General features: G+C 43.1%; 1 protein-coding gene across 1 annotated transcript; it reads right to left on the bottom strand.

Moving 5' to 3' along the window:
* Positions 1-882: 882 nt before the first annotated feature.
* On the bottom strand, positions 883-24,970 carry LOC119659522 (cardio acceleratory peptide 2b). Its single transcript, XM_038067658.1, has 4 exons — positions 24,723-24,970; positions 1,613-1,747; positions 1,346-1,546; positions 883-1,185 (listed from the first exon to the last, which is right to left on the bottom strand). Exons 1-4 carry the CDS (start codon positions 24,814-24,816, stop codon positions 1,004-1,006), a joined length of 612 nt encoding a protein of 203 aa, XP_037923586.1. The 5' UTR covers positions 24,817-24,970; the 3' UTR covers positions 883-1,003.
* Between the last annotated feature and the right edge of the window lie 2,804 nt (positions 24,971-27,774).

Genomic DNA, 27,774 nt, shown 5'->3' with positions numbered 1-27,774 from the left:
GAAGAAATTCTCGTACAGAGAAGGCGGACTTAGGCAGGGAAAATATACACACGATATGATAAAGGGACATACGTTTGGCGGAAGGACACGTATGGTAACGGAATCGTAGGAGGAGGAGGAGGAGGAGGAGGAGGAGGAGGAAAAGATAATTTCGGCACGGAGAGGGGACTTAACAGCTATTAGGGCACCTCCGCCAGTTGTCTTGCCAAGCGCAACGCAGTCTCTGTCACAACGAAAGACAGAGTAACCTTCGAGGAGCTCAGAATCTAAAATCCTGTCATCCAGCCAGGTTTCAGAAATGCAGATGACATGATGTTGGAATGCTAAGGCAGACAGTTTGAATGGATGTCTATAGATAGTTTCATCGAGCTTAGTATAATAGATGAAAGGGGTGGTTATAGAGGATTAAAGAAAGTAGCAAAACACGGAAATTTTCTATGCATTTTGTGCATGTATTTGCAGTGAAACAACGTCATCTTAAAGTTAGTTTGTTTCTAATTAAGTATGTAGTATATAACACTTTTGATCTTTTTCAATTTTCTTCGGGGGTTGACTTATGTATATTAGTTTAGCCAATTTTACAATAGCGAAAAATTTGTATAATACATGGTTCAGTGTGTATGTAAATATCATATCTTTGTTTAATGCTTCTTCAAACATTTCCCTTAGTATTTAAGTTTAAAAACAGCAAAATGCACCATGAAACTATAGAATTCTTACAGAGAATCTTCCATTCACGCCCTGAGTGCTTCAGGTTGCCCTCAGCGTCCAGTAAGGATATACACAGTGCAGGTGAGGGTGTTTCGTCTGGGGTGATTCTCTACGAAAATTCCATCCAGCCAAAGTTCATAGTGCATTCTAGTCAGTACCAGTGTGAGTGAATTGATTTTATAATACAATATCTTTATTTAGGTCCAAATTGAAGTATTTGTTTGTCATAGGTTCATAGATTTAATTAGGATAATTGCAGTTGCTTGGAAGAAGGTTCTATACATTTGTAAAATTATCCAAACGATTTATCAATGGGATTATTTTTGTTATCATTATTGTTTTTATAATTATCTAAATTGTGGAAGAAATCAACATAATCGGGTTGGTTGCCGCTTCCGGGATTGAATTCATCGAAAAGTAATTCCTCAGACTCGCGTCCCAGTCGCGGTGTGTAAATGTCCATACGATTGCCGCCTGAAATTGAAGGGTTGGGTGTAAATTATTTAGGGGAAGTCCTTCCCGGGGTAGCAACAATTAGGGTACACTTAGGACGATTGAATTTCGAATTTGGACATGCACAAACAATTAATCGGATTGAGCAATCAACATCAATAATCACCTTAAAAGTGTTCACCTGCATCAGCAGCACGTTTCTGGATTCGTCCCAATCGTGGTCCAAACCATAATCCTGAGTTTGCGCTAGCTACACCTGTCCGCTTATCCATGTCCTGTTGCATTGCAAGTTTTGACCACCTTCTCAGTTGGTTATCGGATCGTCCTACTCGTGGGAAGGGAACGAGTCCCTGATTGCGTTTCCATTCCATTTTAGGAAAGTCTGTATCAAGCAGGTTCGATAGTATTTAAATACAACTTTTAGGATTCCTCTGATTGTGCTTCTTACCATCATATTCTTCGTAGGAATTTAGGCCAGCACCATACCCTTTGTAGGAAAATAGGCTGGCATCACTGCGTCCGACGCGGGGGAAAGCAAACAAGCCAACTGTGCCACCTCTTCGTGGTTTAATCTGTTCGAGCTCTGGAAGCAGAAATAGATTTGAGATATTAAATTAACGCAGATAACTAAGGACTTGCTTAATTCAATTTAACACTTAGCGATGTATATTTTTATTCCGCATAAATAAAGGCCTTTCCAACGAGCCTTCGAGCCGTTTGTTTGATGATACCGACTTGGGACGATAAGCCGAAAGTATCGGGAGAAATCAAAGATTCGCTACGAGCGTTCAGGGTCTATTTTCTTTTGAATTATCTTCCTTTGTTGAAATTACTCATATTCACAGGTGAACAAAAGCGTGGGCATTCCTTATGCTTCGCCACCAGAAACTCTTAAAGGCACTAAATTAACTGTCATTACCAGAACAGGCAGTTTCTGTATAACCATCGTGAGCGCACGTAAGGACGGGTACATTGTAAAGATAGAAATGTGTTTATTCAGATACTGGGATATTTTCAGCAGAATCTTAAGATAATTGTCTGGATTTTTGCTGTTTTGAGGTGAGAATGGAAAGTTCGCGGAGTCAGACTACATGTAAAGTACTTTAGCCTTTCGGATGAATGGAGCAATAAGAGCTATTTCGGTTCGAAAAGTATAGACATAATCATAATAATACAATCTGCAGGATGTGATATGGTTCAACGGTTGCCTGTGGCTGTGAAGAGGTCCTCCATCATGAGTTAAGTACTACAGGTCTTACAATGAGATCTAAATTGTTTTGTGAAGCTAAATCTGTTTGGGTTGAATTGCTAATTAAGAAGGAGCTGAAAAGGGGATTGCAAGGCAGGTAGGGTAGGGCTACCTTATTGCTTGATTGGATATTAATAATTCATCGAACGATGGCTTCTTATGAAATCGACTCATCGTTTTCAAGTTAAATAGGCACCATTTGTAAGTATTGGGCATTGAAAATAACACTATTTGCCAGACCATACAAACCACATGTGATTAGGTGGTAACAAGTAAATATGATAACGTAGGCAGTGATTGTCCGAAAACTAATTGCCGAAAAGGAGATACGGAGATACGGAGATAGGGTTTAAGCTATTTTGCAGCATAACGTACAAAGCAATAACAAATTGATTATATTTCCCTCGATTTTGATACGAAATTGCATTTATTCGAATTTTATAGTACACAAATTCGGAAGGAAGGATAGTGAGGATAAAACGGTCCCTGTCTTCTTGGTGGTTGTGCGAAACATTTCCTGAACTAACTATCTGAAAGCTAATGATAAGGTTCTTGGGTTTCCTGTGGCATTCACATAGCTTGTCTCTTATTATTTTTTACTTCTGTTTTTCAAGCGGTGCCCATGGAGGTTTTTATATTGTTTGCAGGTGATAGTGACGTCGGCGCTCTTGTCGTAAACTGTTTGTGATTTACTTGTTTTATACAGGGTGCGGCAGCATAACTTCCTTTTTTAAAATGCGCGCCACTCAGTTAGTTGATGTCATAGCGGAGCGCTAGTGGTCTCGTTCAAGAGGGGATACTGTAAAGTTTTTCTTATCAATCGCCATCATGCGTTGGAATAGTGAGGAGCGTGCCTTTGCTGTTGAGGTTTACTTTTCAAGCGGATGTTCGGTTATTGCAACACAGCGTGCATTTCGGAATCGCTTTAATTTAGCCCCGTTGGCATGGCCAGACCGCAAATCAATTGTTACATGGGTCACTACATTCAGACAAACTGCAAGGGCGACAAAAGGAAGAACTGGAGTCCCTCGGCCCGTTAGATCACTTGAGAACATTGAAGCAGTGAGAGCGTCAATGTTGCGATCGCCACGGCGTTCTGCGCGCAAACACGCATCTGCCCTTGGACTATCCGATCGTTCTGTGAGAAGAATTCTCCGTGATGAGAATTGCATCAAAAGCCTTTGCATTCACCCAAAGTCACAGTGTGGTGTGCAATTTCCTCAGCTGGAATTATTGGTCCCTGGTTTTTTGAGGAAAATGAGGTTACAGTGATAGTGAATTCGAACCGGTAAATATGCTACAGAATGCTACAGAACTTTTTTTTCCCACGGCTAGAAAATTTGGATTTGGGGGACACTTGGTTCCAACAAGACGGTGCAACAGCACACACTTCAAGAGCATCGATGGCTGTTTTGAGGGAACACTTTCCAGAGCGCCTTATCTCAATTAGAGGCGATTTGGAATGGCCGGCACGCTCTCCCGATCTGTCCCCGTGTTTATGTGAACCGTCCAAGAACCCTACAAGATTTGAAGACCAACATCCAAGAAGAAATTGCCAACATAACACCTGCTATGCTAACAAGAGTCATGACAAACGCTAGAAATCGGTTTACGCAATATATGGAGAATGGGGGACGTCACCTAACAGATTTGATCTTCAAAACAATGTAAATAAAAACTTTAGACAAATAAATAAATATTTTCCGATGCATACAATAGTTTTTATTGAGTTTTGAAAAAAGGAAGTTATGCTGCCGCACCCTGTATAAACAATACACAGAAAAGAAAATTTCTATTGGGAGATGGAAAACAAAACAGATGTTTTTCGGTAGGGTAGGTAGGTAGGTATTAGTGGCCGCTCCGGGGAGCCCAATTAGCGCTTTGGTGTGCCGTTTTGATGCCACAAACTCCTAAGACCATGACAGTTGTTATGCGAGCAGGGAAGCAGAGTCCAGCCAGCTCGGATCTTCAGAGCCAGCCCGTAGCATTCACGAAAGCTAGAAACCTCTTTGAGGTCCCTAAAGAATGGTTTACTCAGTGCCTGCAGCCTAACTCTGGGCAATCGCAGAGAAAGTGCATGAGGGTTTCCCTTCCTTCTCCGCAGCTTCGGCAATGCCAGTTGTAGGGTATGCCGAGCCTAGCGGCATGCTTCCATATGGGCCACTGCCCCGTGCAAATAGCCGTAATCTTGAATGCATTTGCACGCGTCTGCCACAGGAATTGCCTATCCGATGGGGCTCTGCGAGTTGTGTCTGCCAATGTGACCGCCAGGGAGCTTGCAGTAATAGTGATAGCGGGGGTTATTCCGATCACTCTCCACGCTACCGGGCAGAGGTTTATATACCTTAGAAAAGGCGAGGGAAGTAAACAAGCGTCGCTTGTGAAGAGACAGCCTCTCTTCTTTGGAAGGAGAATCAAGGGGTCGGTGGACCGCGCATCTCATCAAAGACGTGCGGCCATATCTTTTTCTTCTGCCGAAGGCGAGAGCACCAACGTCATCATCTTTCGATGGAAAGGTGTCAAGTGTTTACGGACACAATAATTAAGGGCATGTTGCGATTTCCGTCGCATTAACAATATTTGAAATTTATTTCGACAACAACATTCGAAATGTTGTTTCAAATGTTGCTAACCGTGCTGCGCCATGTCACTCCGCCCACAGATGAAACCTAGGGGTTTCAGCGTCCGAACCAAGAACTGCGTTCCCCATCATTCAGCGAAGCGAACGCGATGTTGCTTTGCGGCGTAAACGGGCTTCAGCCTGGACAAGGAGACAGCCTTTTTGTGTCCCCCGATCTCGAGCTGGAAGAAATGTTCTCCCCGCTCGAGAACACGGTACGAGCCTTCGTATGGAGGCTGCAGCGGCTTTCGGATAGCATCCGTCCTGACCAGGAAGTTCGTGCACGTATGCAGCTCTTTGCTCTAATGTCGTTCAGAGGTATTGCTTCAGGCCACCGCGTAAACTTGTTGATGATTCTGAGGCAACCGTGCGAGTCTCGCAAGGAGCCTACGATGTCGAGGTGTATTGTGTGGAATCGCTTGATAGTGCGTGGGAATGAGCTCACTTCTTTTTTTACATGCCTGGTGACCTTACACTTCTGGCATGCGATGAACTCTCTGCCCCAGGAGTCGACGTCCTTATTCATGGAGGGTCGGTGACTAGTCGATTTGTCGTTCTGATGTCTGGATTCGCTAAGTCGTGAACTGGGTGGAACATTTCCTTGCGAAAGGTGGCTGGAATGTATGGCCGAGGTCCCTTTTCCGAGTACTCGCAGCAGAGAGAGAGGTTCGAGCCGAAGATGGGCAACTCCCGAAATTTATATTTGGGGTTGGATTTGAGGCTCTGAAACACTGCGTCATTCCCCTGCGCCTTGGCGATAGCCGGGAAGTCGAGTGAGGCGGGGATGTTAACCTCGGAGACACGTGACAAAGCGTCAGCAACTGTGTTGTCCTTGTCGGACATGTGCTGTATGTCGGACGTGAACTGGCTTATAAAGCATAGGTGTCGAAGGTGACGAGGGGACGCTTTCTCGGGCTTTTGTTTTAAAGCATACGTGAGAGGCTTATGGTCCGTGAACACTGTGAACGATTTGCCTTCTAGGGAGAAATGGAAGTATTTAATGCTTAAGTACGCGGCGAGCAGTTCTCGATCGTAGGTGCTGTAGTTCGGTTGAGCGGGGTTTAACTGTCTAGAGAAAAAGCTCAACGGCTGCCAGACTTGGTTCACCTTTTGGTGAAGAGTAGCACCTACTGCAATATCAGAGGCATCAACTAAAACGGCTAGGTCAAGGAAATGCCAAGAGTGTAGCATCAGCCAGTTGTTGTTGGGATTTGTCAAACGCGCGGACAGCGTCTTCAGACAACACAATCTCTCGTGTATCTTTCGTTATGGGGCCACAATACGCGTTCAAAACGGACTGGTGTTGGGCAGCCTTGGGCAGGAAACGACGATAGAAGTTTAGCATGCCCAAGAACCTCCGCAAATCCTTCACAGTTTTCGGAAACGGCAAGCTTGAGATCGCTTGCACCTTGTCTGGGTCGGGGTGTATTCTGTCAGGGGAAATGAAGTGGCCGGGGAATGTCACCTGTGTCTGGAGAAATTTGCATTTATCAACGTTTAGGACTAAACCGGCCTGAAGGAGACGTTGAAAAATCCACTCGAGATGGGCTAAATGCTCAGACTCTGAGGAAGAAGCGACCAAAACATAAACCAAATACACGAAACAGAAGTCGAGGTTTCGCAGAACCGAGTGAATGAACCTTTGAAAAGTTTGCGCCGCATTGCACAAGCCGAAGCCGTCCAAAGCGTATGCATATTGCCGTCTTTGGAATGCCTTCTGGAGTTACAGGGATTTGGTGATACGCCTTGGTTAAATCCAAAGTCAAAAAGATGCGGCAGTTTGCGAGATGATGCGCAAAGTCGTGGAGGAGTGGAATGGGATACCGGTCAGGAACAGTCTGTGCGTTTAGGCTTCTATAATCCCCACAGGGGCGCCATTCGCCGTTTGGCTTAGAGACCATAACGGAGTGGGGAAGACCAACAGCTGTCTGAAGGTCTGCAGATACCTTGTTGGATAAGTTGCTTAAATTCTTTCCATGCAATAGCCAGCTTTTGGGGTGGTAGAGGACGCACCTTTGAGAACATAGGGGAACCAGTGGTGTTTATGTGGTACTGCACATTGTGCTTCACTGGTTTAGAGAGACTACATTCGGTAGTAGTTTGGCTGAACTTTTGGAGGAGTGCCCGAACACGAGAGTCAGTAATGTCCTCCAAAAGTACGGAAAGATTGTTGTTGGGGTGAGATGATATTCTGCCTGACGAATTATGGTTGGTTGTGGAGTCTATAAGGAATCTGTTCTGCAAGTTCACTAGCAATCCATAGTGACACAAGAAGTCTGCGCCTAAAGTGGGGAAGCTGACTTCCGCCAGGATGAATCGTCACGGGGACGCCCTACGCAAGCCAAGACGCACGTCCACTTGCCTGCAACCGTAGGTGTTAATGCGCGAGGAATTTCAAAGGTTATGGGAAAAGCCGGTAGTGCCGGGGTACGGGCAGAACCGAAACTTCCGCACCTGTATCAAGAAGATAACTGCGCCTGCTGAGAGGGTCATAAATTGTTAGGCGACGTGGCGCTGCGTCCTGGGTGGCCGTCGCCAGGACTCCCTGCCGACCTAGTTTTTTGAGGTAATTTACACGGGAGCGTACATCTAGTAGCTTTTTCGCCGAATCTACGATGGTACCAACAAATGCGTGTTCAAATCACGTCGGGGTCACCACTTTAGTTAAACTATTTAGCTTGAATTTACGAATACATTAAACAAAGGGAAGCAGCTGGTTTTTCATATTCCCTGCATGAAGTCGAAAGGCAACTAGGTGAACTAATTTTTCCACCGTTGGATTTCCCCTCTCGTGGCGAATTCGAATACGCCACCGAGAGCACCGGTGGTGGCATCTGTTCTCCACATTGACAACATTAGTAGCATTCGAAATAAATTTCAAATGTTGCTAATCCTGCTGTGCCACTAAGGCATTCCTAAATGGGGAAAAGAGGGAGATGCATAGGAGAGATGCCAGGGTAGCTGAGGCTCCCTTAACCACGTAGTTTTGCTCCTACACTGAATAGGCCTGGCCTGAGGCAATGTGTCAAACGGTTCTGGGTTAGAGTCCTAGACAAACCAGGGGGGTGTGTTAGCCGGTAGTCAGTCTGAGATAGGAGTCCGGCAGTTGTGCGTAAATGCATTTCGACTCCCTACTCCGCAAAAAAAAAATTCATGACACGAAGGTACCGCAGAGTGCTGTATCACTTTCAAATGAACAGTCTGACATGGTAAAGGCTCATATAAATTGCAATGAATAAAATGTTTTCTTACATGAAAAAAGCACAAAATCTTTTACACTTGTAGCTCTGATTGTCGATTTATTTAGAATATAAAGTAAAATTCGTGGTGTTATAGTACTTATAACCGGGAAAGTAAGGGCTTTTTCAATCCACTTTTCATTCTTCATTCAAATGTTAATCGCATTGTCTCCGAATGATAACATCACCAAACTGAGCCGATTGTATCTTTTTCTGTTCCGTATTTTAAATGGAAGTGTCAAGTATTTGAATAGCATTGCAGACTTTGTAATTTGATTCTTGGCAACATTCAGTTCACTATCACTTGAATTGTTTGTATATCCTCTCTCTGAATTCAATGTTCCTATAATTTATTACAAGTGGCAGAAGCATAGCCTAGCTATATTTAGGGGAAGCAGGGATGTAACATGCATACAGACCAATTGGTGAAAGCGATAGTCGTTCTCGTAATATGGGAATTCTCAAGCGCGTTTAGCCTTCCTATGGAGTATCGATGAGGGGTATAGGGTAGATTTAGGTAGGTTGGTTGTAGCCTTCATTTGCTGGAAAATTCTCATTTTAATCTATTCGTTCCGGCAAAGAAATGCGTCTCTTGAGATTTTTATAACTTTTTTTCGATTCAGTCACTTCGAATACATTTATTTTGAGGATATGGTTTCGGTTAGAAGAAGAACTGACCTGACCTGTGTGCCTATCAAAACAGTTGGTGTGGGTTTCATGATTTATTCTTTCAAATAACGAGCTCGATTTTGAACTCATGGAGTTACTCGTATGCAAACTATTTGTGATATATTTTGGACGCTTTCAACAAAATAAATTTATCAAGGACTTAATTTATATAGTCTGTGACCGTATATGGTTCTGAAGATAGGAAAACAACTCCCAATAGCCGTTTTGCTCCTCAAAGGGTAGGTTAATTATATTACGTACTCCGATATTACAGCCATGGGCAATCCATTAACGCACTTTGAACACCTCCGGCATTCTCTCGAACTCTCTTTTTACGAGCATTCCAAACTTTCCAACTACCGGGAACACAATCATTCATCCTGGAATAAACCTTTCACACTCCCACACTGATAAATTGACTATCAACCTCATGAATTGACTAAAGTGCTCTATAAGCTACCGAACATTGCATACTATTCCCAAGTATTTATCTTTAAAGTACTTTCTCGTCGCTTTCCTTTCTGCATACGTGTACGTATGCTAATTTGAAATTCCGGTGACCATCTGGACGGAAGCATACTTAACACTTTGTGACCACAAACTTTATGAAATTTCGAGGAGTCTAATTAAATCGAAAGCATTTAGGGTAGTCGAATGTTTGCATGGTTGAAGTGAAATATAGGCGGTGAAGCTGAGTTCATGTCGACCACTTCGTTAAATCTGTTGATAGTAGTGATACTATCTGTCTAGAACTGATGGTCTAGAATGGAAGGAAATACCATTGACCATGACTATTAAGATACATGTGATGTTAAAGTTGCCAGGAGAAAATAAGCGTGTCAAATTCATATACGTGCTATAGTTGTTGTTTTTATTAACTTTATTTGAACAGATATCGGTATGGAAGGTATTTCGGAGCCCAGGCACCATATAGTGGAAGCCTCTTGATTTTTTTCAGATATTTCGGTTTAGTAGTTTCTGAGAATGGCCCCCTTAAAGAAATGATCACTTTCAACAACGCACTCCCCACCTTTCCAACAAATGTCAAAACTAAGACGGCTTCGAAAAGTACTCACCAAGACCTTTAATTTGATACCCCACATGACTATATCTGATGAAAAAAAAATTACACCCCCTCGTTTGCATGTATGGGACCCCCCCCCCCTTTAATTCGACGTAAAAGCATGTAACTCACTGTATACGTGAGCATTCACAGTTCCCACTTTTCTACCAATTTTGGTGTCAATTTCTATAACCGCCTCCGAGAAAAATGTGTGTGACGGACAGACAGACAGACAGATAGACAGACAGACGGAGGAGTGGCCAGATCTCCCATCAGGGTCCTAGGTTCGTGGAAGAAAGAAGGAGCCTAAAGGAAACTCTAGGTGAAATGCTATCACCGGAAAATTCTGTCCGAAGAATGGTAGCTTGCCAGGAAGACTGGGATGCGATCAATTCCACGATCGCAGTAATCCAGGAGAAACTGCGAAAAGCAGAAGAAGTGAGGAAGGCGCGGTTACGAACTCTGTGAGAAGACGGAAGGAGACCTAGCTAAAATGAGCTAACTCCGCCCTGTGATGTAATACCTAAAGGTGGTTCCACGGGGTAGGGGGGGGAGTCGGGGGTGGTTTTAGTGGGTAAAAATCCCCCCCCCCTGGCGTGCCCAGGCCAGAGTCTTTTAAAGATTTCCACCTCCTTAAAAAAAAGATCTCTCATCTAGCGCGGCTCTAGCTGGCGGATTGGGGCATACGTATTGATGTGTAAATATGTGTTCATGAACTTTTTTTTTCTGACTGTGCATGGGCTAGTGTTTGCTCATCTCTGGTGCGTGGACCAAAATGGCTATGGGAAGGACACCCAGAAAATAAAACCAACCTGGACTAATTCAGAAGGAGTAAAGTTACGGTGCAGGGGCTCGAAACCCCAGTACTGGCGGCTTTTGGGAGTGAGCAAGCGGACTCTCGGTCGTCGATATCTCTCGACCGCAGTGCCTCGGTGGTGGACAACTTGGCCACTGTTGCATCTAATGCTACAAGTATTTTAGATTTGGAAGTAGAAGTGTTCAGCGAAGTATGACTCTATCAAGAACACCAGTAACAAAATCGAAGAAGGATGAATTGAAAGCAGATTGCTGGACGACAAAAACAGCAACAACACCGACCCCACATATTCAAGAGGAGCAGCAGAAGGAGGTACTCCAGGGCCAGGAAAAGGACCCATTCAGAAGAAGTTCGTCAACTTTGAGATCTTCGCCAATATCAAACACCAAAAAAGATAAAACGGAGGGAAGGTCAATGAATGCCAAATGTGAAGGACCATCTAAAAGTAGTAATCCGGTTAGGAATCATGGAGAGCAGAGCCCTGAAGCAGAGGAATTATTCTTCACACAGCTTGGTGCAAAAATAATGCAGCTGTCTGAGTTCATCAAGGACAAGCACAACGTGCACCAAACCATTAAAAAATGGTGAGAGCTATTAGAGTGCTCTACAACAAATCGCAGCAGGAGGAACGAAATTCCAAGGGCAAGTGGAAATCTGTTGTCCCAACGGTGTCACAGGCGACCCAAGTGAGACCTAATCATATTGCAATCAACCTGCCACCAAACAAGAGAATGCGGGGAAGAGATGTGGATCCTCTGGAAAATCAGCAGGTGCCTAAGAGGAAAAAGGCCATGCAAATAGTTCCGAAACACGGAATTAAAGGCCCCGAAGAGAGAAAGCAGGTCCTCCAAGTGCGAGCTCCGGAAATTGACTCGATAAAATCCAAGGGGGAATGAAAATGGTGGATGAACCAAGATAGTTAAGAAAAAGGCGAAGAAAAACGAAAAAGTGCGAATTCACCCAGAAGCGATTGTAATTTCCAGCAATGAAAATTTGCCTTATGCGGAGATACTGAAAAAGGTCAAAGCTGACCCCGACCTAACAAGGAAATGTCAGCAAGACTCGAAGGACTCAAAAGCTGAAAAAAAAACAGTTTGGGGAAAACTCATGGCTTCCGAATTCAGGTTAAGAACTCACTTGGGGAGAATGTCACAGTACGAACCCAAAAACATAAGGTCTATATACAGTGGAAGGATCTCGATGAAGTGACAGTGAAGGAGAAATTTGCACTGCCTTGATGGAACAGTTCAAGTTGGAGTAACTTGCCGAAGAGTCCATTGTGAGTTTGCGGAAAGCCTATGGCAGTACACAAACGGCCACACTACGATTACCGGTGGACGCAGCGCAGAAGTTATTGGCAGCCGGGAAGCTTCGATTCGGATGGGTTGTTGGCTGTCTGAGAGAGCAGATTTCTCTAAAGAGGTGCTTCAAGTGCATTGTGTTTGGTGATTTCGCAAAGGTATGCACCAGCGGCATTGATCGGTCTGATCGATGCAGAAGGTGTGGAGAGAAAGGCCATATTTCCAAAGCTTGCAATAGGAACCCCAAATGCTTATTGTGTGAAGTAAGTGAGAGACGGGATAACCGGCTTATTGCCGGAAGTGGTAAATGCCCGGAATTTAGGAAGGTGTTAACTTCACTACACTACTCGAGCAGACCATCTACGAATCCGAGGTGGATATTGCCATCATTAGCCAACTCTATAGAAAGCGTCACTGTGCCGTATGGGTTACAGATCCGACTGGTGGAGCGGCGGTATGGGCGTGTGATCAACAAGCCATACAATGTACTGGGGGTCAAACATACAGCGGTATATGTGTACAACTGTTACGCTCCACCAAGCGTGACACTGTCCGAATTCGAGGAAATGCTTGACAGTTTTGTTCTCGACGCAAGGGGTCGTAGTCGAAGGGTGATTTCTGGTGACTTCAATGCTTGGGCCCGTGAGTGGGGTAGCAGAGAGACAAATGCAAGGGGCCGCAGTCTATTAGACGCTTTACACGCTTGGGTATAATTCTAGCCAATGATAAAGGATATGTAAACACCTTTCAGAAAGGGGGGTCTGCCTCTATCATAGACCTAACTTTTGTCGGCCTTGCACTGGTACCCGGTATGTCCTGGTGCGTCAGCAGGGACTACACCCGTAGCGATAATCAGGCAATTTTCTTTGGGCTATGGGTGGAGCCACCGGGCAGAAGACCATCATGCCCGAAACCGAAATGCAATGGAGTTTGTGGTCGGTTTCTCGATGTCGCCCAGATGTTTGATAAGGTGTCGCATCAAGGTTTGTTATCTCAGAAGAATTATTTGAGATCCTAAAATCATATGTATCCAAGCGTGTGTTCAGAGTGGAATATGAAAGATTCGACTCTGAATCGAAAAAATGCAGCTGGTGTACCGCAGGGCGTTGTCTTGGACCCAACCATGTTTCTTTTATATACCAGCTGTGATGAAGCCAAAATAGCGACACTACTACCCTTACCACCAGTAAAACTAGTGAGGATGCAAACATAAAGCTACAAACAGCTATTGACCCCATTGTAGAATGGACCAAGAAATGGAAAATAAAATGAAACGAAACCAAATCACCGTAAATTAACTGCACAATCAAAAAAGAGAACCTAGGAAAGTCATCATAAACGGACAAGATGTCTCACAGGTGAGATATGACACTCGATGGTAAACTCAGCTGGAAAAGACGCATGTTAAGAAATGAGGACGAATGGAATGCCACATATAGATGTACTGGCTGTTGGGAAGGAATTCCCAGCTGACCATCGACAACAAGTAGCTAATTTAGAAGCAGTTTCTGAAGTTTATATGGACGTACGGCATCCAGCTCTGGAACTTTGTCAAAGAATCAAACCTGATGGTCATATAAACGTTTCAAAATAAAGTGCTTAGAAGCATAGTACATTCCTTGGTTCATTCGTGACGGGGATCTGCATAGGGACCTTAAAATACAAGTCATTAGTGAAGTCAGCAAAGAGCAAGTGTTTAAGCATAGCTACCAATTACGCTCATATGAAAATAATAAAGTCCGAAAATTGACTTATAGCTCTTACACAATGAGACGACCGAATGACTTACTAACATAAAGGATAACTTGCTAAGGATTTAGGCTACTGAGGAGCAGCAAGTTGCTTATGGAAGCCAATCAAGGTGGTGGGGTTGACCTCAGGGTTTTCTTCTAATAAAAATGAAACTCAAATATGGAAAGAAAGCTGCCTCTCATTCGTGCTTGGCGAGAGGTGATTTTAGGGGGTAAAAATCCCACACTTCCAGGAATTGTGCAATCTGGAGTAAATCTTTGGAAGGTTTCAACCTGTTTAAAAAACTTTCTATTTTGCCATATTTGCTTTGTAATCGATTCCCCTGTTAGTATCTGACTTGTATGGTCTTCCAATTCTTCCTCAGATATTCTACAGTCTCCGGGCATGCCAATGTTACATTATAAACGGCATTGAATCTAGAGGATAGTCGTGATAGCTTTGACCAATCCAGACGGGGTATATTTTTTATTTTATTGAGATTTAAGAGAGAAAACAAATAATACTAAGGTAGCGCTTGCTGAAGTTATTTCATTTCAGATGGTCCCTTACAGTCAGGTTACCAGCAATCAACAAACATCCCGAATACCATTTTCTTTTTATAAATTTTCTTCCCCAGAATCGTTTTGTTTCCTTTTTCATTTTCTTCCGTTTGTTCTTTCTATGCCCCACAGTATTTTTCTATGACGACCACTCGTCTTGTAACAACACCACTGGAGAACTAATTCCTGACATGGTTCCCGCCCCTCATCTCCGTCAGGAGCAAGATGATACGATGCTAATTTAGTTCTTGTGGTAAGAATGTCTTTAGGTCTATTTATCTTAGAGTTCCTAGGGCAAAGCCGACATCACTTATCATTTAATTAAAGTAGCATTACATCTTATTTCTTTATCCTGTTGAGGTGTATAATGTTAAGGATAAAACCCCCAAGGTGTTGGCAATATCTCTTATTGCCGACGACGTAGGACGAAATCGGTGTAAATGTTGAGTTTGTTCATTGAAGATTTAGTGTTAACTGCAAATTATGGAATTAAGTAAGACAAATTGAAAAGTCTGATGTGATTTCCTCGAATGCTTTTAAAATGAGGATAGATGTATTGATTTCAGTTGAGTAGTCTGATCTGTGCTATTTATAACGTTTTTGAATAATTGCACAAATTTGTTGATTTGTATTTATTTTCATTGGGTTGAACAAGATGGGGCAAAAGTAATCACTCTATTGGAAAACGCTATAACTTTTGCAAATGGCGCCATACGTCAATTCGGTTTTGACATTTGTGAATTTCGTCGGAGATTTCCTGGCCGTCCGACACCAACTGGACAAACACTGCGGCGTTTGGCCACTCGCCTTGAAAAGACTGGGACAACACGAGATGTCTCCAATGCTTACTGGCCCCGGAGCAGCCGTTATGCTGAAAATATCGCTGCTGGTGCCCAAGATGTCGAGAGGAGACATTGTGCCACGTCGGCGGTCCTTACGCAGAATTTTGGTGGAAGATTTGAAGATGTTTCCTTACGAAGTGCAGACAGTGCATCAACTGGTAGCTGTTGACCATCAAACGCGTCTAACCTACGCTTTAGTCATCCTAAATCTTGACAAAGAGGAGGACGATTTTTCATCGAAAATTGTCATGAGCGGTGAGGCTTATTTCCATCTTAGCGGTTACGTGAATAAACAAAATAATCGTTCCTGTTGCACCGAAAGCATCCACGAAGAACCATTACACTTGCCCAATATTACTGTGTGGGGTGCTGTTTACGCTAGAGGATTCATCGAGCCATTTTGCTTTGAGAAAGACTGTGGACGGTGTAGGATGAATTGGTACTGGAGAACATATGATTCCAACAGGACGGTGCACCGCGCACACTGCTGGAGCCGCAAGCGATATTCTGAAGGAATCATTTCCGAGTCGCTTAATCTCTCGTTTTGGTGATTTACACTAGCCGCAAGATCACGAGATTTAATCGTTCTAGACTTCTTTTATGGGATTTTGAAGTTACGGGTTTACGTCCACAAGCTTCTGACTCTTGAAGCCCTTAAGGAGAATATTTGCTAGAAATGCGAGAACCTGTCGCCTGAAGTTCTGGCAAGAGTAATGGAAAATGCCATAGAATGGGCCTGTATGGTTACCAATTCTGGCGGCGGCCACTTGGCCGATATCATTTTCTCGGCTTGATGGAATAAGTTCTAATGGATTAAATAAACAAATTTCACAAGCAGAAGCGACGTTTTTCATAAAAAAAAAAACACGGCAAAAGAACATCGGGTGATTACTTCTGCCCCACTTTGTATAAACATTGATTTGGATATGTTTTAGTTGGTATGCTTGTCGGCATTCCATCGCATTCCATTTGCTAGAAAATCTTTAGGAATCAGTTCGGCCATGATACGCAGTGGACCTTCTGGATAGCACTACTGACGAATGCATATGACGAACTAAGTGATGTATGAACAGCCCCTGTAGAACATATCCAACAAATATGAAGAGAAAAATGTCGTGTTATCACTCATGCGATTGTGCGATGGCGAAAAGATGGGCTGCTTTAGGCACAACAATTCCTTTCACGTCAATGATAAAATATCCCGTGTCCATTAGCTTATGCGTGGGAATGTCGGACCGTACCGAAACCTGAAGCATAGAATGATATATTGCATGATATTAAGGAATTCATCGCGAAAACGAAGTTAAATATGGAAAATAAAAAAAAATACCGACTTAACCGGAGGCCTGAAGCTGAACAGCTCGAGAACGGTGTCCCGCGATCGTGTAGAAAGATCCGACGGGGATCGCCTCCTCAAACGAAGTGTGCCTCAGATCTTTAGGGGCATTGCTTTCCTTGGCATCCTCAAGTCATAAGAATGGCGTAAATGCCACATGGGAGAACGCGATTACCAACAACTACGAATGTGGAAGAATCATGGATCCAACTTAAAACCATGATTCACAAAGTGGCCTATACAACCTTCGGGGTCACTAAGCCAGGTAAGCGATTCATCAACCGAGATATTTGTCTTTGGAATGAAGATGTTGAAATGAAGGTCCGTGAAAAGAAATGCCTTTGCCATAAGTTTCTTGACGATAAAACACTGGTCAATTGTCAAATTATAAGAAGCCTGAACGGAAGCAAAGAAAGCGATCACTGTTACCTGAGCGGTCTATTTAGGGCAGAGAAAGAGGAAAGTCCCTCGCTCTAACGCCGTTAACAAAAAATAGCCAGTATTCAGGCACAGTTACTTTTTAAGAAGAAGTAACCATTATGGCCTTCTAGTGAGGGTTGAAAGGAGAGGCTTACTTGTTCCTTCCTCGTTAACATCATCCCGGTCCGGTGGCGGGGTTGGCAAATAAAACTGTTACATGATGATTTGATGACCGGCTGATGAAGCTCACCATTATATCAGCTGATCGCACTATCCACTTCTTCACCGTGTACGCACCACAGACAGGTCGACTTGATGCCGAGAAAGATGCCTTCTGGCAACTTCTCGATGAAAAGACTTGTCACGTGCCTGCTGACGACTATATTATCATTGCCGGCGACCTTAATGGTCACGTGGGTGAAAAGGCGAACGGTAGCAGGAGCCATGGGAGAAAGGGGCTCGGAGCGCACAATGAGCGCGGCGAACGTTTAATCGATTTTGCGGACACCCATGACCTTGTACTTATGAATACATGGTTCATCAAATCATTGTCTCTTCTCCCTACATTTTATAGTGGGAATAGTAAAACGCAAATCGACTATATTCTCATAAGACGCCGACATTTTACCACTGCCACTGATTGCAAAGCCGTTCCCTATGAGACTATCGCACCTCAACATTGGCCATTGATTGCCGTCTTGCGAATTAAGCCACCGATGAAAAAGCGTGAGGAACGCACTGGCCCGCGGCGCATTAAATGGTGGCAATTTGGTGAGAAGAAAGAAGAAACGATTTCACTCACACGATTACCGACCATTACGAATGTGGAAGAATCGTGGAACCAAATGAAAGACACGATCTATAAAGCATCCTCTGCAACCCTCGGGGTCACCAAGCCGGGTAAGCGGTACATCAACCTTAATTGGAATGATGATGTTGAAATGAAGGTCCGTGAAAAGAAACGCCTCTACCACAAATTTCTCGACGATAAAACGCTGGCGAATTAGCAAATTTATAAGAATGCCAACCGGGAAGCAAAGAAAGCAGTCGCCGAGCGAACCATTACAAAAATCTTTACGATAAACTGGACACTTGGGATGGCGAGAGAGATCTGTACCGACTTGCTAAAAGCCGCAACGAACGTACACAGGATATCGAACATTTCTGTTGCATTAATGATAAGAACGGTACTTTGCTTACCAACTGTCGAGCCGCAACGGATAGATGGCGACTATACTTTGAGCAGATTTCAGCTGAAGAATTTGCTCATCTTCAACTTTCATAATCATTGCCGACATGTGGAGCAGTTCCACCTGTCAGTGCAACTGAAGTCAAGGAGACAATAAAACGAATGAAATCGGGGAAAGCCACAGGACCTGACGACATTGCATCTGAGCTCTAGAAAGCGAAGAGTTGGGACTCAACACTGTGGCTCAGTGAATTCTTTAATCGAGTTATTCAGGAAGGTAGAACACCATCTGACTGGCAAGAAAGTACCATTGTTCCAATATGGAAAAAGGAAGGTAGCCCAGCAGAATGTTCAAATTACCGTCCGATCCGATTACTTTCCCATATCATGAAGATTTTTGAACCCATTCTTGACAACCGTATTCGCGAAATCGTTGAAATAACCGTGAATCAAGCCGAATTTGTCAAAAACTGCGGAACTACTGACGCAATACACGCTACGCGGTTACTCATGGAGAAACACCGCGAGAACCGTCGCCCTCTTTACATTGCATTTCAGGGTCTAGAGAAAGCGTTTGACCGTGTGCCACACGAACTCATTTGGTGCCCTTTACGGCAACACTTAATACCAGAAGAACTCGTCCGGTGGGTTCAATTGCTCTACCACGATCTGAAAAGTAAAGTCCGAAGTATAGCGGGTGTTTCAAAACCGCTTCGTGTCTCTGTTGGTGTTCATTAAGGGAGCGCCCTCTCGCCATTCCTTTTTGTTCTTGTTATGAACACCGTTACACGGGATACCCAACGATCAGCGCCCTACACACTGCTTTATGCAGATGATGTTTTCCTTGCATCTAATAGTAAAAAATGATCTCGAGCAACTTGTCCAAAAATGGAATGATCGCCTCATGCAACACGGTCTCAGATTAAATCTAAACAAAACTGAATTTTTGACGACCGATCCCCATAAATCACACATGGCACAATCACTGTCAGTGGCAGTGATCTGCCCAGAACTGAGCGATTTAAATACCTCGGATCAACGCTATCAGCCAATGGAGAACTGCATTATGAAACTGCTTCACGCATTAACGCAACCTGGATGAAGTGGCGTTCCACAACTGGTGTTCTTTGTGATCGACGTATCAACGAATGTCCCAAATCTAAAATTTACCGCAATGTCGTCCGTTCTGTCGCTCTGTATGGTTCTGAGTGTTGGCCGACAAAGACAATGAACGGCATCTTGCGGTAATAGAGACGAAGATTTTGCGTTGGACTAGTGGCGTGACACGTTTTGATCACATCCGAAATGAGGATATCCGCGATCGTTATGGGGTTGCACCGATCGTGGAAAAAAGGCGAGAGAGGCGTCTTCGTCACGAAATTCTTGCTAACGAGAATTCACTTGCCAAGATTGGTCTGAACATCGAAGACCAAAAGGCAGGCCGAAACAACGGTGGTTGAATACGCTGGATGGGGATTTAAAAGGCTCGAGATTGCACCTAGATCAGGAATTCGATAGAGCTAAATGGCGAAACCGATCACGACGAGCCGACCTCGCTTGTGAACGGGACAAAGGCTGAAGAAAAAGAAGAAGAAGATGATGATTGTATCAAAATCCCAATTTGTAGCGACTTAACTTTCTAAGGGCGGTGACCGCTGAGATTTTTTACCCAACACACGGTTTGATGATGGGAGACCTTCTCCTGCTCTACCATGAAGTTTTCAACCCCTCCAGAGATGTGGCTAAAATTCTTAAAATTATTGAAAATGCCCCCCAAAAAATCGAACATTGGAAGATCACCCAAACGAACACGACAACTGTTAGCCTGTAGAGCTGCTGGAATATCTGAAGAATAAGACTCGCGACTGGGAATAGAACGAATCAAAACATCTATTTAAAGAGTTGCTAAAAGATGAGAAAAGCGAAATGCATGTTTCAGTAAGAAATGCCTGGTGTGTGTTATTCAACTGGCAATGAGCTACCAGATGAACTTCTAACTTATATTACTAGAGTTACTCAAGAATCTAAATCCTTTCCATTCTTCTTCTTTCAGAAATACAATGCGTGCTTTCAAATGGCTTCGCTTGGAGTGACGAACATAAAAAAATATGGCAATTTCATACCAACATCGAAATGAACAGACAAGTGTGTCATCAGTTTGGTTCACTTCTTCCAGTACCTGAAGAAAATTCACAGTTTGTGCAAATATACACAGGCAGGGTTAAGTTTTTTATAAAAGTATGCTTTGGATTGTCGTCGCACTAAATGCTGTGGATTGGTAACCGCGATGGAGCATACAACCTGGAAACGCCTGCCGAACCAACACCAACAGTTTTACTACCAAACCCTATCTTCACCTCCATGTGGTAATCGCTGGGAGCTCTTTCTTAATGAAAAACTGCAGATGGAGAAGGATGAAGGTGAGTCTCCCGCGCCTAAAAACGGGACAAATTGTACCAACTGGTCCTCCAGGCTGGGGGTTGGGTAGGCTTGACATCCCTACACGGAAAACCGATGTTACGAACTCACAGAAGGGGCCTTGGACAGGATGGAATTTAAAACAACGAACCCGGCAATGACAATGGAATAACGATTTGAGCGTTTTCTCATTGAGCAAACGCTGCTGAGCAGCAAGCCGATACCCTGTCCCGATATAAGGCTGATGTAGCAGGCGCTGAAAAGGGACCATATATTATAGCGGCTATCCAGTAAACCAAGTGCTCGGAGTAGGTTTCTTATGAAATCTGCTGTTATCGGCTTTGAAAATATAAGCGAACGGCTATGCTCTGACAACCAGGTGAGAATGAATACTGAAGGCATTCAGAACACAGCTCTCCGTAACACCTATAAGGGGGAAATGGATGTCGCAATATTCGCAGCCAACAGATGACCTGGAAATGAAGCATCAACAAATGATCTTCATAACCACTTGGAGAAAGTTATCATTGATATGGCCACAAACCTAATTGCCCCCAGTGGCGGCAAAGTGGGAACGGCGGTTTTCACGATGAATGTAAGCTAGCTATGGAACGGAAGAATGCTGCATACCGAGTAATGTTGCATTCTCAAAGGATGCGGGCACGCACGGAGACTTATCATGAACTCCGTCGAGGGGAGAAGCAACTTTACAAACGGAAAAAGGAAGCCTGGGAGAAGCAACAGGTCTGTGAACTCGAAAAATACAGGGAGCAACCGCACCAGGAGCGCAAGTTTTACCAACAAGTCAGCAGGATGAAACCATATGCACCTTGATGCTCATCCTACCAAGACAAAGAGAGAAATCTGATTTCTGACAGAAGGGCATATTAGAGCGATGTGTTGAGTACTTTGATGAATTACTGAACAGTCAGAACATCGACGAGTTGGAGGTCCCGCCAACGCATAGAAGAAACAGTTCGTGCAATTTATCGGCTTAAAAATCATAAGTCGTCAGGAGCCGATCGAATTACAGCCGAATTGATTAAATATGGAGGCTTCCAACTACACCAAGCGGTTCATCAACTGATGCTCAAGGTGTGGAACAGAGAATTAATGCCTGACGACAGGCAACAGAGCATTATCTGTCTCGTACATGAAAAGGTGAGTACCATCTATCAGATCTTCGGTTCTTGCTAAGCTGGATAGCCCCATACGCCCAGAACATCATTGGCCCATACCAAAGAAGCTTCCCTCCAGGCAAATCAGCAACAGATCAGATTTTCTCTCTGCGGTAAACGATGGAAAAATTGTTGGAATATGGACAACAGTTGCACCATCTGTTCATTGACTTTAAAGCTGCTATGATAGCATAGCCAGGGTAAAACTGTACACGGCCATGGGAGAATTCGGTATCCCGACGAAATTAATAAGACTGACTAGGCTGACCCTGACCAATGTGCGAGGCCAGATAAAAGCAGCAGACCATTCGACATCAACAACGGTCTACGACAAGGGGATGCGCTATCATGCGTCCTCTTTAACCTGGCCCTCGAGAAAGTGATTCGTGATGCTGAGGTAAATGCAAGAGGTACGATCCTCTTCAAGTCCACCCAACTACTGGCCTATGCTGACGATATCGACATCGTGGGAAGAACCGCCCGAGACGTACAAACTGCCTTCATCCAGATCGAGCAGGTGGCGCGAGATCTTGGGCTGCACATCAATGAAGGCAAGACAAAATATATGGTGGCAACGTCAGCACCGAAGACGAATCAACCAACAACATCAAACCGCACTGGTCAAACAAAAACACGAAGAAGAATAAGGATAGGAGAATACAACTTTGAAACCGTTGACAATTTCTCCTATCTAGGGTCGAAAATCACAACCGATAACAACTACGATGATGAAATCCGCGCACGGTTGTTGTCAGCCAACAGAGCCTATTTCAGCTTACAAAGACTGTTCCGCTCGAAACGTCTCACCATAGGGTCAAAGCTCTTACTGTACAAGGCTATGATCTTGCCAGTCCTCATGTATTCCTCGGAAACTTGGGTTCTTAGCAAGAAAAATTGCGAACTCTTGGCCGCGTTCGAGAGAAGAATCTTCCGAAGAATTTTTGGCCCCCTACATGAGGATGGACGATTCCGTAGCCTACATAATAACGGAATCTATGAGCGATACCATGACCGTCCGGTCGTGGATAAAATCCGGCTCAATAGGTGGGCGGGTCACTTAATCCGTATGGATGAGGATGATCCCACCCGGAAAGTCAGGACGCCAGACAGCTTTTAGGGATATCGAATTGGTGGACCTCGGCGCAAAACCGGGATGTCTGGAGTTCCTTATTAAGGCAGGCCTAGACCGGATACCGGTTGTTGCGCCGTTGATGATGAAGTTCTGGGTATTTCTTTCCTACAGGTCATCTCGGGAAATCACTCCTTTCCTCAGATCTACTTCGAGCAGTATAATTGCCACTCACCATTTTAGAGAATTAAATTAAAAAGAGCAACTGTTTCAGATGCTTCTGTCCTATCTCCCTATTGGAGCATTGAATGGAAATACTCAAAGAAAGATGTAGGTCATGAGTAGTTTGCTGAGGAGTTAAAAATGTATGGTTTTTTGAAAAATTCGCGGTAGCTTTCCTTTAACATTACTAACTATAGCTATTGTGCTTAAATTACTTCCAGTTTGTCCGTATTCCTAGGTCTAGTTCTAGCAGTGTATATATTTGCAATTTGGCGGGTTCCGTTTGGTAAATATCCTGTCTGTGGCAGGGGATGGGATTAAGATGCAAGTTACGTTGAACTATTGACAACAATATGAAGTATATTCTACTATCGATGATGATATAATTGATATAAATACCCAACAGTAGAGTCGAATATCGCCATAAAAAAGATACGAACACTGTCCACCCCTTTGTGAAATATATAAAAATAGTCTCCTATTTTTTATTGTTTTTTGCCCATTTTATTTTTCATAAAAGTAGGCTTCAATTTCATTATCAACTCACTTAAAGCTGTGCAAATTACTAGCCTAGAACAGTGAGTCAACCACAAAGACGAACGAATGACTATGACAAAACGGAGACTCCAACTTGGAGCATAAGATCAAGAGGTGGACGCTCAATTAACTCGGCCACCGCGCCGTCAAAAAAGAAGAGCAGTAGGTTTTCAGTAGGGTTAATATCGGTATCAAGAGAAACTTCTGGTCCATTTGAACAACAATCATTATTGCTTCTAATGAAGTAAACTACATTTAAGATTTCCTTGGATCAAAACTAAAGTCAAACAAATGGGGAAACTTAGGAAAGTAGAACGTGATAGTTGCTTTGATGTTACTTCCGAATAATTAGATTGTCATATGGAGGCCTTTTTCTTAGCCGTGAGAGATGACTTCTTTGGTGCAATTATCTCATTGTAATGTAGCAGCGGAGTAAGCCATTATTCTGTGTATGTCACTTTATTTGATTAGCGCAGGAAAAGAAATGTGGAAGAAAGTTGTTAATAGCTAAGTTCACTTAAGATAGCCAATCTGGATAGTAAACCTAATTTTTATAAACCAAAGTGAGTGCAGGAGATACGGGTGCTCCCACTAGAGGCTTTTCAACGCCCTTATGGATTCTGAACTGTTGGATTCAAGAAACACTAATTGAATAACTATTCCGAGTCCTTGTGCTAGTCCAACTATCTTTTTGTTTGAAATATAGGTTCAAACGGTTAAAATAACAAAAAACTGCTTCAATCTATCAAAAAATCTGAATCGACGATCAAGGGATTCCTAAAAACTTGAAAAATTTTGCAGTTAATTGGCTTTCACTAATCTCAGGACATTCCATAAGTTCTTGTTCCACAAATTTCCTTGGCCACTAAAAAGGAGTTTATAATGGCTCTATCAACATTTTTGAATATTTTTCGTATTTATAATCCAACCTCCATTCCAACTATCTGAAATTCGTGGTTCCTTCAAAACCATATTGTTCCAATGCTTCCCATTAACTCCTAGAAATTTTCCACCACCATTTTCCACTTTCTCAAGATGCATTTTCCCATTTTGTTTTCAATTTTTAATTGGAAATTTCATTTTATTAAAATTTCTTACCATCTGCTGCGGAACAGCTATTAAAACTTAGAATCGCTATCACTAGGAACACTGAACACAAAATCATATCGACGGGTGATGAGAATTTGAACATTTTGTCGAGAGCACAAGGTCCTTTAATTGGCGAAACTAAACGAATAAAATTTCACTGGACACTTTTCAAATGATTTGTTCACACTGGAAATGCACGTTTTGAAATTTCCCTACTGGATTATGTGTTTTGTGTTGATGATTTTAACTGTTGAATTCACCAGAGAACTTTGTGGCAGATACCAACAAGTGTCTTCCTTTTATAGTCGTTTGTATGGCAATATGTACCAGGACATGGGAGATTTACGCAGGCGCTTAATTTGACCGTTAAATTACAGTTAGAGCAAGGCTCTTTTTTTGAAACAATATGGCGTGGAGCCAATAAACGCCATTATGGTGCCGAGGTTCGTATCTTCTTTAGCCGTCTGGCCTGTAAGCTACGCTTTTTGGCCGCATGTCGTCCTAGCGTGGGGTCCTCCATGCTGTTGAAGGAGCTCAGGGGACACTTTTGAGAACCGATTCGAGTCTATTTTGGACTTCGATGAAATATGTTAAAAAAAAAAACTTAAAAATGGCTCTGTGACACCAGTACGTGTATTCTTCACATTTAAGATGGGGGAAGGAAAGATGAGAGCAGAAGAAGTAGACGTCAGACAGTTAAGCAGGGGGGAGGGGGCTAATGAAATGGCTGAAGCTTTAAAATGCCTGCAGGTGCTATGACGTTTGTGGGTTAAATTTTCGCATGGCCAGCATTCTTGCAAATGTTCACAATACTACTTATATGTGTACATATAGATTTTTAGCTGGTATCTACTCACGTGGAAAAGATGAAACCAAAATGATGAAGAATGGTGTTTTCCTTTGGCGCTAGTAGAAAAAAGACCTGTAATTAAAAGTCCACTGTTTTCTTTTCATTTCCATGTAACTAAAGAGGAATTGTAGCCATACTTTATGCTTGTCTTGTGTAGTTTGGTAAAGAATTATGAGTTACAGAAGAGTAGAATGAAGAACGTCCATAGTGAAATAATTCCAAAGAAAAGTATGCAAAATAACAGATATTCATCCGCTTCCTTTAATTTTGGCTTTAACATTTCTGGACCAAATAGCCAATATGCTCCTCAGTTGGGCTGATATTTAAATTTCATTTATTTTTGCCTACTGCTTAGTATTTTCATGATTTCCCTCATTACAAGTTTTTGGTTCCCGTATGCGCTCTTCGGACATCACTTTGATGTGGTGAACGTGAATAAAGAATATTAGGATATTGACTTTTAAAGTGGTAAGAGCTTAGGGATTTCTAATCCATCTACAGTTATGAGTCAAGTTGCGGTCAAGGATTTCTAAGAATGACACTGACCTTGTTCACTATAGCGCTACGCGTTCCAGTGTGAAGTCCACGATTAAAAAAGTGCATAAAAGGTACTTATTACATGTTAAAGCCGCGCTTCATCATCATCCATGACGCAACGACCGGTATCCGGCCTAGGCCTACCTTAGTAAGGAACTCCAAATACCCAGGTTTGCGTTTTTTTTTACTAAGAACCCAAGTCTCCGAGGAATACATAAGGACTGCTAAAATCATAGTCTTGTACAGTAAGAGCTTTGACCCTATGGTGAGACGTTTCGAACGGAACAGTTTTTGTAAGCTGAAATAGGCTCTGTTGGCTGCCAACAGCCGTGCGCGGATTTCGTCGTCATAGCTGTTGTCGTTTGTGATTTTCAACCCTAGATTCGAGAAATTATCAACGGTCTCAAAGCTGTAGTCTCCTATTTTTATTCTTCTCATTTGATCAGTGCGTTTTAATGTTGCTGGTTGGTTGGTTTTTGTTGCTCACGTTGCCCCCATATATTACGTCTTATCTTCATGTGCAACCCAAGATTTCGCCACCTGCTCGATTTGGATGAAGGTAGCTTGTACATCTGTAATGTTAGTAGTGGAAATAGGAGATCAGGTCGATCATCCTGAGTGGCCGATAACGACCTAGAGGGCAGAGCTATCCCAAAAATCTAAACAAATTGGCAAAATTGACCGTGAAGGTCCGCCCACAAAGATTGAAGCTCTATCAAAGTGCTCAGTCGACACGTTCTTGCACGCCTCTGTGCTAGCCAGGCTCGGGAATGTGGGGGGTCTTTTGAGCGCTTTGATCCCTCACGCTTCATTACTAAAAACTAACGTGTCTATTCCGATGTGTGGGTCCGCAACGGATTCTAACTCGACACTAATTAGGATTTCGCGACGGCCTATCGAATGAAAAACAGAACGCGAACTAAATTGGAAAATAGAAAAGAAAAAAAAAAAAACCGGCTCGACCGCGCGCGTGGAGCCTTAAGTCTCCGGACCCGAGTGCCACGATCAAGGAGGAGAAGATCCACGACGGATCACCGTCTCAATTGCTGTCTCTTCCGCCTCAGATCTTGTATGAGGCGCGGCCTCTGAGGTTCCCACCCTTCCTCGACATCCTCAGGCCAGTTATTCACTTTGAGGATATCCCTTATAGAAATTCCGCGGGAGTAAGGAGGAGCGAAAGGGAGGAAGTCCTCAAACTACGATTAGATTAGTCAATCACCATTGTTCGTTGTTCAAGCATTCATTAATTATTACAAAAATTATTACAAAAAAAAAAATGAAAATAAAAATAAACAAAATGTAAAATTTAAAGAAATAAAATCATAGAAAAAAAAAAGAAAATAGAAAATAAAATAAAAAACAATGACTTACCCAGGTATCACTCCGAGCTCGGATTGATGCTGGTTTACTTTGTTCAAAGTTGCTTACTCTCTATTTTTTTAAGTAATTGTTTGGACGCCTTTCTACATTATGTTCTTATTCTAGTAACCTTAGTTTTATGTGATGCAGATGAACAGCAGCACACTGAAGTCGGCCTGACGCCAGGAAGTACACGAAACACTTTTACTGAATATTCATCCAGATATCAAAATTCCAAGCCTCAGTACAGGGAACTGAAATGACTGGGGAGGACAGTACTGCAAAAACCAGATCTGATTGAAAGCTCGAACTTAT

Source organism: Hermetia illucens, chromosome 6 (assembly GCF_905115235.1).
Source record: "Hermetia illucens chromosome 6, iHerIll2.2.curated.20191125, whole genome shotgun sequence".
In the NCBI taxonomy this organism is placed as follows: domain Eukaryota; kingdom Metazoa; phylum Arthropoda; class Insecta; order Diptera; family Stratiomyidae; genus Hermetia; species Hermetia illucens.
Note: the sequence above shows the minus strand (reverse complement) of the source record. Positions and strands in the feature narration are given on the sequence as shown.